This window comes from Talpa occidentalis, unplaced genomic scaffold (assembly GCF_014898055.3).
Source record: "Talpa occidentalis isolate TD23 unplaced genomic scaffold, MPIMG_talOcc4v2.1 talOcc4.12, whole genome shotgun sequence".
In the NCBI taxonomy this organism is placed as follows: Eukaryota; Metazoa; Chordata; class Mammalia; order Eulipotyphla; family Talpidae; genus Talpa; species Talpa occidentalis.
In genome coordinates, this window is record NW_023601212.1 from 79,432,288 (window position 1) to 79,446,667 (window position 14,380).

A 14,380-nucleotide genomic window follows, 5' to 3' on the forward strand; every position below is an offset into this window, starting at 1 on the left:
GTTAGCACTAGGACTCTTCATGGACATGCCATGACACTGGAAGGTGCCCGGGGCTGGCAGTTCTCTCTGCCTTCCTCCTTCCTCCTCTCTAAGCAGGGACCTGTAAATGGAGCCCAAAGTAGAGTTCAGATTGAGCCTTCCTTTCTAAGAAAACGAGTGTTCAGAGCTGGATTGATTTGTGTTTTCTATGTGCCCCTTGGCAGTAAAACTATGTCCTCCAATAAGACCTTGAACCTTGGCTTCCTGTCTATAAAGTGGGAGAAATGCTATTTAGCCTGTCTGTTAGGCTTCAACGAGACATGTACATTTGGTGTTTATCGCTAAGTGTTGGTTCCCCATTCATCTGGCACTGTAGAACTGGTGCCCCGAGGATGCCATGATACAGCCTCTTTTCCCTTTTACAGCTGCAGGTGCATCATCCACTTTCATTCAGCTATGTTTGAACTAATATCTGCGTCACAATACATGACAAGGTCTGTGTTGAGTTGGTCACACCTCTGTGGGCAAGACCCTCTTACTGGGTTGCTACTATCTGGGGAGTGGGTCAGGACATGGGACTCGCCATATCCATGGCGAGTGGTCATTAGAGTGTTGGCTGGTGCTGTGAAGAAATTCATTGCTAGGTGGCTGGGTGAAGTATCCCTGAATGACAGATTGGGCCTGAAGGATGAGTAGTTTACGACAGAAGAGGATGAACTAGAGTGACTGGGAGAAGAGTGTGGACATGAGGATGAGCTCTCTGTGACCTTAGTCAGCAAGCCCAGGCCCAGGGATTAGGGTGGAGGGAGGGCTTTGGCATCTCTGGGATTTTAATGTCTACGGTGTCCTTTGTGGTCAATGCCTCCAGGGGCAGCCAGACCTATGCTTTGAGTCCCTATTCTACCATTGGGTTCCTGGTCTTTTCTGAAACATGCCTCCCCACAAACCCCCCAGTGTGTAGCATATTGGGTATTAATACGAGTCTCACAGACAGCCTGCTTTGGAAACCTTAGAATCCTCACAGAGATACAGGGGTCATCATGGCCTCATCCCCAAAGGATTTGGGGTGACTCATACATACAGTATAAAAGAATTTGCTAAGTCATTGGTCACTGGGGATGACAGGTAAAAAGGAAGAAGCGGGGCTGGTAATTAGCACTCAAAATTCACTATATTTTCTAGAATATTTGTAAGGGGGTAGGCTGTCTGATTTACTGAATGCTTCATGGCTGCCTGAGCAGAGAGACAGAATCAGGTACTTGATTCATGATGCCCTCAAAGTATTAGGTGAAAAAGTGGAAAAGCTTGATTTTTTCCCCCCTGCACTGAGACTGCCCCTGGTGGACTGCTGTGTGGTTGATAACTGCTTATCTGTCCTCTTTACAGGTCTGCTAGATGCACTGGGCAATGAACCTGAGACTCCAGGCCAGAGTGGTCTGAGGCGTTTGGGGAAGTAGAAGTTTGGAGAAGATGGCCATGGCCCCAAGTCCTTCCCTGCAACAAGTATACAGCAGCCCCGTGGCAGTGGCTGTGTGGGAATGGCAGGATGGACTGGGTACCTGGCACCCCTACAGTGCCACTGTCTGCAGCTATATCGAGCAGCAATTTGTCCAGCAGAAGGGCCAGCGCTTTGGGCTAGGAAGCCTGGCCCATAGCATCCCTTTAGGACAGGCTGACCCATCCCTGGCCCCTTACATCATTGACCTTCCCAGCTGGACTCAGTTCCGCCAGGACACTGGTAAGATGCTGCCTGCTTCCAGTATGTATCATGTTGGGGTTATAGAATAGAACTCCATCCCACCCCTAACGCACGCACACACACACACACACACACACACACACACATGATCAGGCCACAGGCCATGGGTGCTGTAAATGATAATAAGTACCACACAGTGTGAAGTAGACCTCTTTGTATAGAAAGTCCCATGAGACCACAGCACAAAGGCCTTCCCTGCCCCTTCCCCCTGGTCTCCCAAACCAAAAAATGCCTGCCTCCACCTGCAGAGTTTTAAGAGTTCCTCTGGCAGGTAAGCTTTCATGCAGGTGGTATGTCCTGCTAGTTAAGAGGCCCTGTGATAAGTTCTGGCTCCACTGCAGTGGCTCTGTGACAGAGGCAAGTTTTACTTTCTTCATTGCACTCACATTTGGATTTTTGAGAATGGGGCTACCAGCTTCCTCCCAGAGCAGTGCCTTGCCCCTCTAACCCAGAATTTTCAACTGGGAAGATTTTTTTTCCCCCAGAACATTTGGCTGTCTTTGGAGACATTTTTTTTTTTTAGATTTATTTATTTATGCAAATGAGAGCTGGCGTACAGGCCAGAGGTGCGGGAGGTGAGAGGATTCACCAGAGACAGAGTGGGGAACAGAACAGACAGATCTATTGAAATACACTGCTGAGGGGAGCAGCAGGCTAGACAGGTGAGGTCTGCTGTACCATGTGGGTCACTTCCCTGGCCAGTGTTCAAACTCAGGCTGTATTAGTTGCAGATAGCTTCATAGCGCTGATGCTTAACCCCTTGCGCCACCAGGGAGGCCCCTGGAGACATTTTTGATCATGACTTGGCGAAGGAAGATTGCTTTTGGCATCTAGTGGCTGTGGCCAGGGATGCTGCTAAACAATCTTACAGTGCACAGGGCTAGCCCCACAGCAAAGGATTACTGGTCCAGAATGTCACACTGCTCTAATCCCTGTGAGCAGAATCCTTGGATGTGTGAAGACTAAAGCTCCCAGTCATTTGCTTACAGATAAAGGTCCCTGCCTTCATGATCTTTGTAGACAATTAAGAAAGCTGCAGTAGACAAGATAAATGCCTTGAAATTGTGTGTGATTAGATGTCGATAAGTGCTCAACTCAGGGTGTGGAAGTGTAAAATGTGGGGAGGGGTCAATTTGAAGTTTGAGTTCAGGTGACCAGTTCACCAAGAAGGACTGGCGACAGACCACAGAGGGGGCAGGAGGGAGGGCAGGTTGAGCAGGAAGGATTTGGTCGGAATCTGATTTAGGGATTAAAAGTCACCCTCTGGCTTCTGTGGATGGAGGCAAGAGCTGAGACCTTGATCCCGGGTAGAAGGTAGTTGCAGTGATTATCTCCCGGCAAGTGCTTTTGGAAGCCTGGTGCAAATCGATTTTTCTTTTTCTCCTTAATCTTCAGGTTTGGTTTATTAAGAATATAAGCTAACAACAGGGTGATTGCCAGTAGTTGCTACTTGAGAAGTCAGAGTGAATGGTATATTCATATGAGAGAATTAAGTAACAATTAATAATGCATTTTATGAAATTTAGAGACAAGAAGTCCTTATGACATGATGCATGAAAGTAGCAGGAACCTTTTTCAGTCGTATTGTCAGAGACCTAAAAGCACAGACTGGAAGACTGGGGGGAGACTGTATTGCAGTACCAATGTCGTGCTTTCCTCTTGGTGGTTGCATTATGGGTGGTTTCATTTCTTTTTATTTTCTTGTTTTCATTTTTTTTTTTAAGATTGATTTATTTATGCATACGAGAGCTGGGGTACAGGCCAGAGGTGTGGGGGGTGAGAGGATTCACCAGAGACAGAGTGGGAAACAGACCAGGCAGATTGACTGAAATACGCTGCTGAGGGGAGCAGCGGGTGAGACAGGAGAGGTCTGCTGTGCCATGTGGGTAGCTCCCTGGCTGGGGATGGAACTCGTGTTGCCGTGGCTGCGGACAGCGTCACAAATTGTGTCCTAACCCCTTGCGCCACCAGGGAGGCCCTGTTTTCATTGTTTTTAAGTGAGTCTAACATTGGTTTATCATTAGTAATATTTTGAAAAGCCTGATCCAGTTTGAAACTCAGCTATTCTTTGTACTGTATTTCTGCTGAGGAGCACTGATCCCCTTTTGTTACTTGGCCCCTTTGGGCTGAAGTTTCTTCACCTAGAGAGAGAGCTCTCCCTTTCACCTGCAGCTTGGAAAGAACAACCAAAGCCAATGTTTAAGTCAGATAGCCGCGTAACCCTAAATCCACTGTGATCATATTGGTTTATTTTGGTTGTGCAAAAAGGAATTTTAAAATTGGGGAGACTGGCAGAGTAACCATTTATGTGTGACATTCCTTTGAAAATAGGTACCATGCGGGCTGTACGGAGGCATCTGTTCCCCCAGCATTCAGCTCCGGGCCGGGGCATCACCTGGGAGTGGCTGAGTGATGACGGCTCCTGGACTGCCTATGAAGCCAGCATCTGTGACTATCTGGAGCAGCAGGTGGCCCGGGGTAACCAGCTCGTGGACTTGGCTCCCCTTGGGTACAACTATACTGTCAACTACGCCACCCACACGCAGACCAACAAGACTTCCAGTTTCTGCCGTAGAGTGCGGCGCCAGGCAGGGCCCCCTTATCCGGTGACCACCGTCATTGCTCCGCCGGGCCACACGGGAGTCGCCTGCTCTTGCCACCAGTGCCTCAGCGGCAGCGGAACTGGCCCTGTGTCAGGTCGCTACCGCCACTCCATGACCAACCTCCCTGCATACCCTGTCCCTCAGCCCCCCCACAGGACTGCCATTGTCTTTGGGGCCCACCAGGCCTTTGCCCCGTACAACAAGCCCTCACTTTCTGGGGCAAGGTCTGCTCCCAGGCTGAACACCACCAACCCCTGGGGTGGGGCACCGCCCTCCTTGGGGAACCAGCCCCTCTACCACTCCAGCCTCTCTCACCTGGGACTGCAGCACCTACCCCCAGGATCGTCCACTGCCAGTGGAGCCAGGTATCTTGTGTGTGATTGAGGGTGGTTTTGTCGGCAGCCCTGGGTTTCTCCTTTTATGTAGCTGGAAGCCTCACCATATACCTGCAGGCCTGGTGCCTGCCCCTTGGTTATTCTGCTGAATTGTCTCCGTTGCTTGTACCAGGCAGTGATGAGGCATCAGACCATCCACAGCCTTATGTCCCTACGAGACTTGATACTTGAGTGCCAACAGTTGCCACATGGGTTAAAACCAGTGATCTTTTTATTACTTATGTGACAAAGTTACAGACCTTTGGCGGTGCCTGTGTGCCATATAGCTAATACCATGTACCTGGCGACATTTGACAGACTGCTATGTACTATGCACTGAAGACAGACATGGAAAATTCAGTCCTACTGAGCCCATGGTCTTGTCCAGGGGAAGGATGTGAGCCCAGTTTTGATGCTTAGAAGTTCATTGGGGACAGCCTAGAATGCTGAGTGTGGTGGGTGGCACAGTCTAGTCCAGTGTCTCAGAGCTCTCTGCGCCTCAAGAAAGATGATGAAATAGGCCTTGTCCAGAGTGGGTAACACACGAAAATGAGAAAGTGAGACTGGAGTGGCAGCAGGGACCCTGAGTTGCTTGGAGACCTGCCACTGACATGTAGAATGTTGCGGCTTGCATAACATTTTGGAAATTCAGTGTAGGCTGGCCTGGGGGCTGCTTGTGGGTAAGGGATACCTGGGCAGGTAGTGACTGGACAGGTAGGCCTATGGTTGCCCTGTTCCCTAGGGGTCAACATCTTGTTGGTTTGGGCTGAGGTTGGTCAGTCAGCATCTTAGTGCCACCTTACTCACTAGCACCATCCCTCCCTGCCCACTTGACCATGTTAAGGGATGAAGCTTCCCAAGGTGACTGAGACCTCCTTGGTTGCTTCTTAGGCCTCTAGTTATTTTTTCCAAGCTAGGTTTCAAAGGACCTGTCAGCTTCTAGACGACCCAGTAGCAGAATTGACATCCATTGAGCACACATTACAGCTAGCCCTTGTTGAGCAGGCTGCCTGAGTGAGTTCATTAAGTCTCATAACAGCCATGTGGTAGGTAGTTTCCTCAACTTACAGGTAGACTCACTGAGGCTGATGAGGTTGACAACACAGTCAAGTGGCAGATCTGGGATTCAACCCAGAATGCATGGGAGTTCCTGAAGCTCTCTTGAAGGCAAGTGAGAAAAAGGAAGGGGGTGTTCTGAGGGAGGAGTATGTAGACAGGAGGGTGAAGGACTCTAGATTAATCATAGCCTCTTCTGGGAGTTGGGGCAGGTAATCTGAGATCCTTCTGGGAATTGGGAGTATATGGAAGTTCCCCGCGGGCCCTCTGTAGACTCTCAGATGGACATAAGTGAGCAGCCCCCTCCGATCAGTGGACCAGTCTCCTAGAGAAAAATATGCTGTCTTTCACCCAGAATGGTTATCAACAGGGCTGGAGCTTCTGTTCAGTCTGTATCACATAGCCTCGTGGCCTTAAGTTCTTGCAAAGGATCTTGAGACAAATTTTCAGGCAGTTCTAGAACTGAGATTCTAGGATGGAGCCAGATGACTTAATGGACTTTGTTTCTTCTAATACATGGCTCCCATTAGTCTCCTGGATATTCCTCTGGGGTCTCCCCTTCCCAACCTGTGGGCCCAAGAGACTGCTGATGTGGGCCTTAGGGCACAGGCCAGGCAAGTTGCAGAGAGGAAGGAGGCTGGGCCGGCCATTCCTACCTTTGCTGCTGGCCTATGCATGTTGCTGCTTGCCCTGCATTATGAGCTAGGAGGGAACCAGGCCAGCCGGCTCTGTTAGTTGAAATAGCCTCAAAGGGGCCTGCCTCCTGAAGTGGGTGTTCATCTTGCTCTCCTCCAGCGTTTCAGGAGCTGGGAGGGGTATAATTCACTTGCATGGGCCTATCCCGACTTTGAAAAACAGGGTTTTCCATTTCTCATTTGTAGTGGGCCTGCTCCACTTAGCTTTTCTGTGATGGGTGTTGTAGAGCCAGGGATGGCTTAATAAATCCCTGACCTCTTAACCAGCAGGGCTGGGAGAATTGAGGACACTCTGCTTCTTGGTCTCCCTACGGGCTGTGGTTTCTTTCTGCAGCCAAATGAAAGTCAGCAACACTAGGTGAAAGTTACCATTGTATGGAGGAGTTGTGGGCTGGCAGGGCCAGGGGCTGGGGAAGCCTGGGAACCTTGTGCTTTTGTGTTACTGGTAGCCACTAGAAATAACATGAGCCAGTAAAATAAAAATTTGTGGGACCCACGTGGGGTTGTTATGGGGAACCCATGTGGTTTCACATCATTTCTTGCTCAATCTGGGTAAAACCTGGGTGACTGATTTCCTTGTGCCTGGGAGACTTTCTGAGCAGGCAGTAATATGTAGAGAAGGTGCAGCATTTGTCACTGAGCTGCTGGGTTTAAGTAAATTTCTGGTAGCTGAAGTTTATCCCTTTAAGCACCAAAACTTGCGTTTAATGGTGTTGGATGGAAAACTTTCCAAAATGTGTCATGTGTATTCTCGTCATCTTTAATAGAGGGGTGTGCCAACTCGGTTAGCATTTTGTCGACTGGGGGTGGTAATTATGATCAGCAGTCTGTTGCAGCTCCATGTGGCTCTGCCTCGGGGCACTTCACCCCTAACTGACAAGCCTAGAAAATGACTGTCCCCGTTTGCTCTCCTGGGCCCTGTTCTTGCTGCTCTATTCTCCCTGCCTTTAAAAGCACCTGACTTTCCTCGGCAGCATGCATGGTGGGAGCCCTGGGTTCCAGTGGGCTTTCTTCCTAACTGCTATAGTCCATTGGGTCAGCTCTTCATCCTTTTCCATCTTTCTTTTCTCTTAAGATTTGGGAGTTGGGCTGGTCAGTTTGCCGTGGTTTGCAGGATTTTGTAAGGGCCTGGTGGGACATTGTCTGGCGGCCCTTCAGACTTTCCTCCACTCCATTCTGCTCTGGAGACCTGAGAAGCAGTGGGCATTTGTACTGGGCTTCACATTGAACTTTACGACCACTCTTGGGAGGGCTTTTGCGATTATTCTCATTTTACAGATAGAAAAATGGAAACTTAGAAAGGGGGCTTGACCATGCCCAAGAACACTAAGAAGTGGGGTCTCTAGATTCTACATCTTTACACTCCTTGTACTGCACAAGCTCTCAGAGACTCCCAGGTCATGCTGGCTGCCCATCCTGAATGCTGAGATTACGGGGAGGTTTGGGGGAGAGGAGGTAGGTTTTGCACTTCTTTGCTTTCCAGCCTCCTGTCTCTGCCTTTTACCTAGGACTGTCAAATCCCATCTGAAGAGAGGACCAGGAGTCCTCATGGTGCATCATTTAGTTCCAGTTGGAAGCTCCAGGAGATGGTCCCAGATAGGACAGCCAAGTAGAGTCTAGTAGGTAGACCCAGGAACAAGGGAAGCAGGAGGCGTACCCAAGGTAATGAATGACTATAGGGAATTCTCAAGGAACGGCACTTCTTGGGGCAAATAATGCCCCATATGGGGGCACAGTCTGCCAGCCCAAGCCCACAGAGAAAGGGTCGGTGACAGATATTTGAGTTTCTGTCTACCCATGAGAGTGCCCCCCTTGGGAACCTGGAAGTCCTGAGCACAACAGGGAAATGTTTGGGAGAGGCGCTGGGATAAGTCTTAGGGGCAGGGGCAACATTGTGACAAGCTGGTACACTGAATTTAGTCATTCCTGGTCCCTAGTCCCAGGCAAGGTGCCTTTGGGAAACCTCACTGCTTGTCTGCAATGGGCCTAAAACTAGACCTTTTCCTGCAGATACATGTCTCTTCCCGGGAAGAAAGACCCTACTTCCTCTACTCTTCTGGACCAGTGATGCCTAGCTCATAGAGTAGCACACTAATTTTTGGAGTTATAGAGCCATGCTTTAGTTTCCTGACTTCCCAGCTAAGAGCTCAGGTTCAGTGTTCCCCAAGAGTTGACTTGGGAGGTGAAGGATGCTTGGAGAGGCTGTACTTGATGCCTTTACTTACAGAACCTGAGAATTCCCTGCAAAGAACATCAGAGATGGTTTATTTTCGTTTAAAATGAATAAATAAATATTTTCTATATATATACACACACATACACATATACATATACACACACACACACACACACACACGGAGAAACAGGCTCAGGAAGCAGTGGTGGGGCTTGTTCCATATTGAACAGTTTATTGGGGCCAGAACCTTCACCCAGGTGTCCTGAACTTCCAGCCCTTCTCCCATGGCATCAGAGTTCAGAGGAGATGAGAAGGGCAAGAAGCTGCTATTTGAGTAGCACTTCCACACAGGTTGTTCTGTTTGGGGAGAACAATCCTTAAATGAGAACATATGAGACTCTTTTTCTACTGAGACAGATAGTGGTGAATATGCTGTGCTCAAGGCCCTGATGTCTTCAGCATCAACTGAGTATGAGGTTACTGCTTTGGATCCTTTTAGTTTCCACCAGTGGAATCTGACCTGCGGTTGGTAGTAGGGAAGAAATCTGGGGTAGCTTCCAGAAGCATTTGCTGTAAATTGTTGGGTAGCTGGCAGCTGTAAGGTCAGCATAGTAGACCAGAGCTGTCCATCATTTCCTAAGGACCTTCCCAGTTCCAGGCTCTAGGCTGTGCCCAGTGGAACAAAGATGAGTGTACCCAGGCCCTGTCCATGGGGACTCCAGTGTAGACATACTTTTGTAACCCTTCTTATTTCAGTGTTTTTACCATGGGCAGATATGGATTGGGGGAGGCACATGAATGACAACAGAAAGGAGCTGGCAGTTTTCTCAGGCCTTCTGTGCCAACTTTTCACTAGTACAGGACTCCCCCCAAACCATAACGACATGGATTTGTTATCATGTTAAAAATAGGATTTAACACCAAGTGAATGATGCAAACAGAGTCACTTTAGGAGTCATACCTTTATTACTATTTTTAAAGATTTATTTATGCATATAAGAGCTGGGGTACAGGCCAGAGGTGTGGGGGTTGGGGGGTGAGAGGATTCACCAGAGACAGGGTGGGGAGCAGAACAGGTGGATTGACTGAAATACACTGCTGAGGGAGCCGTGGGCAAGACAGGAGAGGTCTGCTGCACCATGTGGGTTGCTCCCTGGCCAGGGATCGAACTCATGCCTGCAGTAGTTACGGATAGCTTCATAGTGCTGGCGCTTAATCCCTTGTGCCCAGGGAGGCCTCTAAACCTTTATTTTTAAACTAGTTTTAGATATCTTGAAGAGTTGCAAAGGAAGTACAGTTTCCACGTCTTCCTCACCCAACTTCTAGTGTTAACATCTTTCATAACCACAGTTGTCAGAGCCAGGAAATTACCAATGCATTTGGTTTAGTTAATCTGGTAAACTGATATTAACTAGACTTTTTCCAGTTTGCAGCATTTTTCCTAGTATTGTTCTCCTGTCCCAGGATCCTATGTGGAATCCCATTTTGCACTTATCATTTCTCCTCTCTCGGTTGGTAACAGTTCCGGGGTCTCTCTACATCTTTCTTAACTTTGATACTTTTAAAGAGTTACTTTGTCAAATGTGCCTTAATTTCCTTGTCAGATATTTTCTCCCCATTGAAGGAGGTTATGCAATTTGGGCAGAACTGACAAACACAGCACTCTGTCCTTGAAGCTTTGATCTGAGGCTTCTCCTACGATTTGCCTTATTACTGGTGGCTCTGGTCTTGGCTGCGCATGGGAGTGGTTTCCGCCTATCTCCCTTCTGTGCAGGAGGTAGAGTCCTCATTTGAATGAAGCTAGTGCGCTCAGCATTCTTTTAGGGTTGTCTTTGGAGTCTCTGAATGGCCCAGGGAAACATTTCTTTGACCTCACAAAGCTTTATTCCTGGTAACTTAAAAAAAAGACAAGGCTCCTAGCACCACAGTGTCCCTTTCTGTCACTGGTCGAACCAGAGGGTGTCTCTGTCCTGCCTGCCTGTCCCCTGTGTTGGCTGCAAGTTTGACTTTCCTCCCTAGATTTTCATAGATGGTGGCTCAGGCTCTGAGTTAACGTCTGAAATATTCAGGTACTCTAGGTTAGTTTGGGTCTGAGTGGTGAAATTCAGATAGCTGTGCTCCTCTTTCCAGATAATATTTATCAGGATCTTTAATTTAAAAAACTAGAAAAAACCCAAAGCTCACGCTCACAGGGGCAGTGTGAGGGCGAAGTCATGAAGGGGCCTTGGCGGCTCTGGTGTAGTCCTAACTTAGTGTTTCTCTGGCTCTCGTTCCTGCAGAGAGCCTTGCGCATGTTAAGCTCTGCTCTCTTTTCTTCCCAAGTGCCTCCCTCCCCAGCGGCCCTTCAAGCAGCCCTGGGAGTGTCCCCACCACTGTGCCCGTGCAGATGCCGAAGCCCAGCAGGGTCCAGCAAGCCCTTGCAGGTAGGCTCCTGTTCCAGAACAAACTTGAGGAGGGGAGAGGGAAGGGTATGGTGCAGAAGGATGGTGTGGGTAGGAGGGGAAGATTGTGGGGCTGGAGGTCTTGTTACCTCTGTGATCTCATAGATACCAAAGTGTTAGGGAGCTACTAAAGGTTTCTTTTAACTTATGGGAAATGTGAAATACATAGAAAGTTAGGACTAAAGAGTGTTGATGAACCTTGTCATTTAAAGGTTGAAGTGGGAGAATAAGATTAACCATAGTTCCTATGTTAGGTGAGTGACTAGAGTACAGGAGGACTAGGGTGGGGCAGGTGTAGGCGTCGAGTCAGGGAGCTACCTGTGGAGCCTGACTTCATATCTCAGGTGAGCCAGAGAGGCCTGATGAGAGCATGGCAGCAGAATGGAGGCAAGAGCTTCATATCTGGTGATTGCCTTGGTTGTGAGACAGGAGGAATAGAAGAGGCGGGTATCCAACTTTCATTATTAGTAATGAGAACTGACTAAATAACTAGGGACTGTGCATGTTTGTTAATTTATTTAATTCCAGCAACAAGTCTGTGAGGTAGGAACATTTATTTATATTTCACCTTTGAGAAAACTGAAGCACAAAGAATTCTTTTTATTTAAAAGGTTTATTTATTAACTTAAAGATTTATTTATTTGTGCATACAAGAGCTGGGGTACAGGCCAGAGGTATTGGGGGGGATGAGAGAATTCACCAGAGACAGAGCAGGGAACAGAACAGGCAGACTGAAATACACTGCTGAGGGGAGCAGCAGGCAAGTCAGGAGAGGTCTTCTGCACCATGTGGGCTTCTCCCTGGCCGGGGATCAAACTTGTGCTGCAGTGGTTGCAGATAGCTTCATAGGTTGCGTCTTAACCCCTTGCGCCACCAGGGAGGCCCCAAGATTTATTTATTTATGCATACAAGAGATGGGGTACAGGCCAGAGATGCGGGGGAGTGAGAGGATTCACTAGAGACAGAGTGGGAAACAGAGCAGGCAGACAGACTGAAATACACTGCTGAGGGTAGCAGCAGGCGAGACAGGAGAGATCTGCCTCGCCATGTGGGTTGCTCCCTGGCTGACTGGAGATTGAACTTGTGCTGCAGAGGCTGCAGATTGCTTCATAGTGCGTTGCTTAACCCCTTGCGCCACCAGGGAGGCCCAGCACAAAGAATTCTAAGCTCTTCTCCAGGGTCAGCCAACCCTTGGCCAGCTGGGATTTGGCCTCAGAATCCGGGATCTTCCTCATCACACTTTGCCCTTCTGAGTCTGGGGAGGTGGGCATTCAAAAGAGTAAGGTGTAGACAAGGCAGAGCTGACCCAAGGCCTTGAGAGTTTGGATGTGCAGCTCAGAAGAGCAGTCTAGGTGAAATGAGGTAGCCTTCTCCCTGTGCGAGTGTGTGCGTTCACAGGGACAGCAGGGGAATGGGAAGCGGTGCCATTGAAGGAAGTGGAAGGACTAGTTAGAAAGGAGGTAAAGATGAGTGGGTGGGGCCAGGAGAGCCCAGAAGGGAGACCCTGCCTAGCAGACCCTCTGGAACCTGCTTCAGCTACTCATCCATCAACCTCTGCTAGGGCCAAGAGAACAAACAATAAGCAAACATGTGACTAGAAAGTTCCTGCCCAGTTTAGGTTTTGTGGCATCAGATAACATAGGTGAGTCATACCTCTGTTTGTGTGGTTATAAACATGTGTGCATGCATGCATGTGCTTGTGTTTAATATGTGTGGCAGTGGTCTGCTAGAGAAAGATTATAGGGAAACAGGCCGGCCTGCACATGACCTAGCACCTCTCAACTCTCAGTACTAGGATCCTAAAACAGATCTTATAATAACCTCTCTAAACATATCTCTGAAGGAGTCGGGGACTGAGTAGCTCTTGCTCCCTTTCCTCTGCTCTTGAGGCTGAGGACCCTCTCTAGGCTGTATCCCAGATTATCTAAAGTGTCCCATCATCTGGGTTCACAGAGCAATCCTAGAGGCACAGGCATTTTAATCTCCATTTTGCTCATTGAGGAAATTGATCCCCACAGTTCAGAAACTTGGTCCCAGCTAAGATAGATTAAACTCTGGAGCCCATACCAGGTGCCACTTCTGAGCACAGGACTCTGGTTGTGCCTGTTGGTGGGGTTGTTGTCTAGGGTCCCAAAGGAGAAATCCTGGGATAACCCCCAAGAGGCAGCATCTGGGCGATGTGCATGGGTTCCTTCTAGAATATGCATGATTGCAGTCAGGTGGCATTTGGGCATAGGGATTAGCAGGTAGGTTTACAAGTAGCTGGTTGTGCTGAGGAAGGACTCTGTACCCTTCTGTGCTGGCAGAAGAGGTCTCCAGACAGAGGCACTACCTCCAGGTCAGGCATGCCTCAGGTGGCAGCCTTATTGGCTGTGGCCTGGCCGGGCCCACTCCTTTGTGGAGGTGGGGGGTGGGACAGCCCACAAGGCTTGGGCCAGATTCCCCAGCTTCAAGGGAGGAGGAGCTTCTCTGAATTTTATACTGCCTCAACCTGTCCAAGCTGTGTCAGCAGGGAGGGGCTGCACTGACTGGAACCCAGCTTGATAAGGCTAGAGCCAAAGGAGGAGCGCCTTGGATCTGAGCCCTGGGCACTAGACAGAAGCCCAAACTGTGGTGTCAGAAAGGTGTCTTGCAGGGACTTTACTTTCTTGGACTCCAACAGATAAAGTGAGAATCCATTCCAGTGAGTAGAGAACCCTCTACTGTGACTGGGGGTGTTAGGAGTTTAGGGGACTGTTCCTTACCCTTTGCTGTTAGGGAAAATGTGATGGTCCATTCTTGGTGTCTCCCTCTCACCCCCTCCACTGAATGTTGCTTTTGAGAAGTGTTGGGTGTGGGGAATTTCAGACCTCACAAGGAGACCCACAGACTGGATGCTTCTCTGTAGGCTTCCCAGTTGAGGTACTGTGTCTGTGCCCCAAATTCAGGGGAACAGGTGCTGCATTGACTATAGCAGGCCTCTTGAGATATCTTCATTGGGGATATCTTCATTCCCTGAGAGTCTGTGTACCTCCTATGATCAGGTGCTGCCCTGTGGGCTTAGTGGGGTAGGTGCAGGGATGACAATCACAAAACAGATATGAGCTCTTCCGGGGGGGTAAGGCTGTCACATGGAGTAAAAGGGAAAGGCTTGGAGAGGAATGTGACCTTTTAGGCAGGGTTGTGAGAGAAATGGGCCTCGAGGGAGAGGTATGGTAAAGTGAAGTGAGTGTATATTGGGGTGGAGGTCAGTCAGCACAAAGTCCCAGGTTCTCCTAAGGAAAATTCTTCCTGTTTCCTTTCTGTCCATATTTCTAC

At 48.9% G+C, this 14,380-nt stretch overlaps 1 protein-coding gene across 7 annotated transcripts in view; it reads left to right on the forward strand.

Annotated features, from left to right (window-relative positions):
* Positions 1-14,380, forward strand: part of DTX2 (deltex E3 ubiquitin ligase 2) — a 36,479-nt gene that overhangs the window by 12,187 nt on the left and 9,912 nt on the right. For 6 of the 7 annotated variants that reach the window (XM_037506870.2, XM_037506871.2, XM_037506868.2 and 3 more), the window contains 3 exons: positions 1,366-1,717; positions 4,070-4,706; positions 10,965-11,065. In XM_037506870.2, the coding sequence (XP_037362767.1) occupies positions 1,450-1,717; positions 4,070-4,706; positions 10,965-11,065 (1,006 nt within the window). In that variant the 5' untranslated portion in view covers positions 1,366-1,449. Of the gene's footprint in view, positions 1-78; positions 474-1,365; positions 1,718-4,069; positions 4,707-10,964; positions 11,066-14,380 lie in introns of those variants that run through there. The other variant, XM_037506873.2, reaches the window with a different exon arrangement.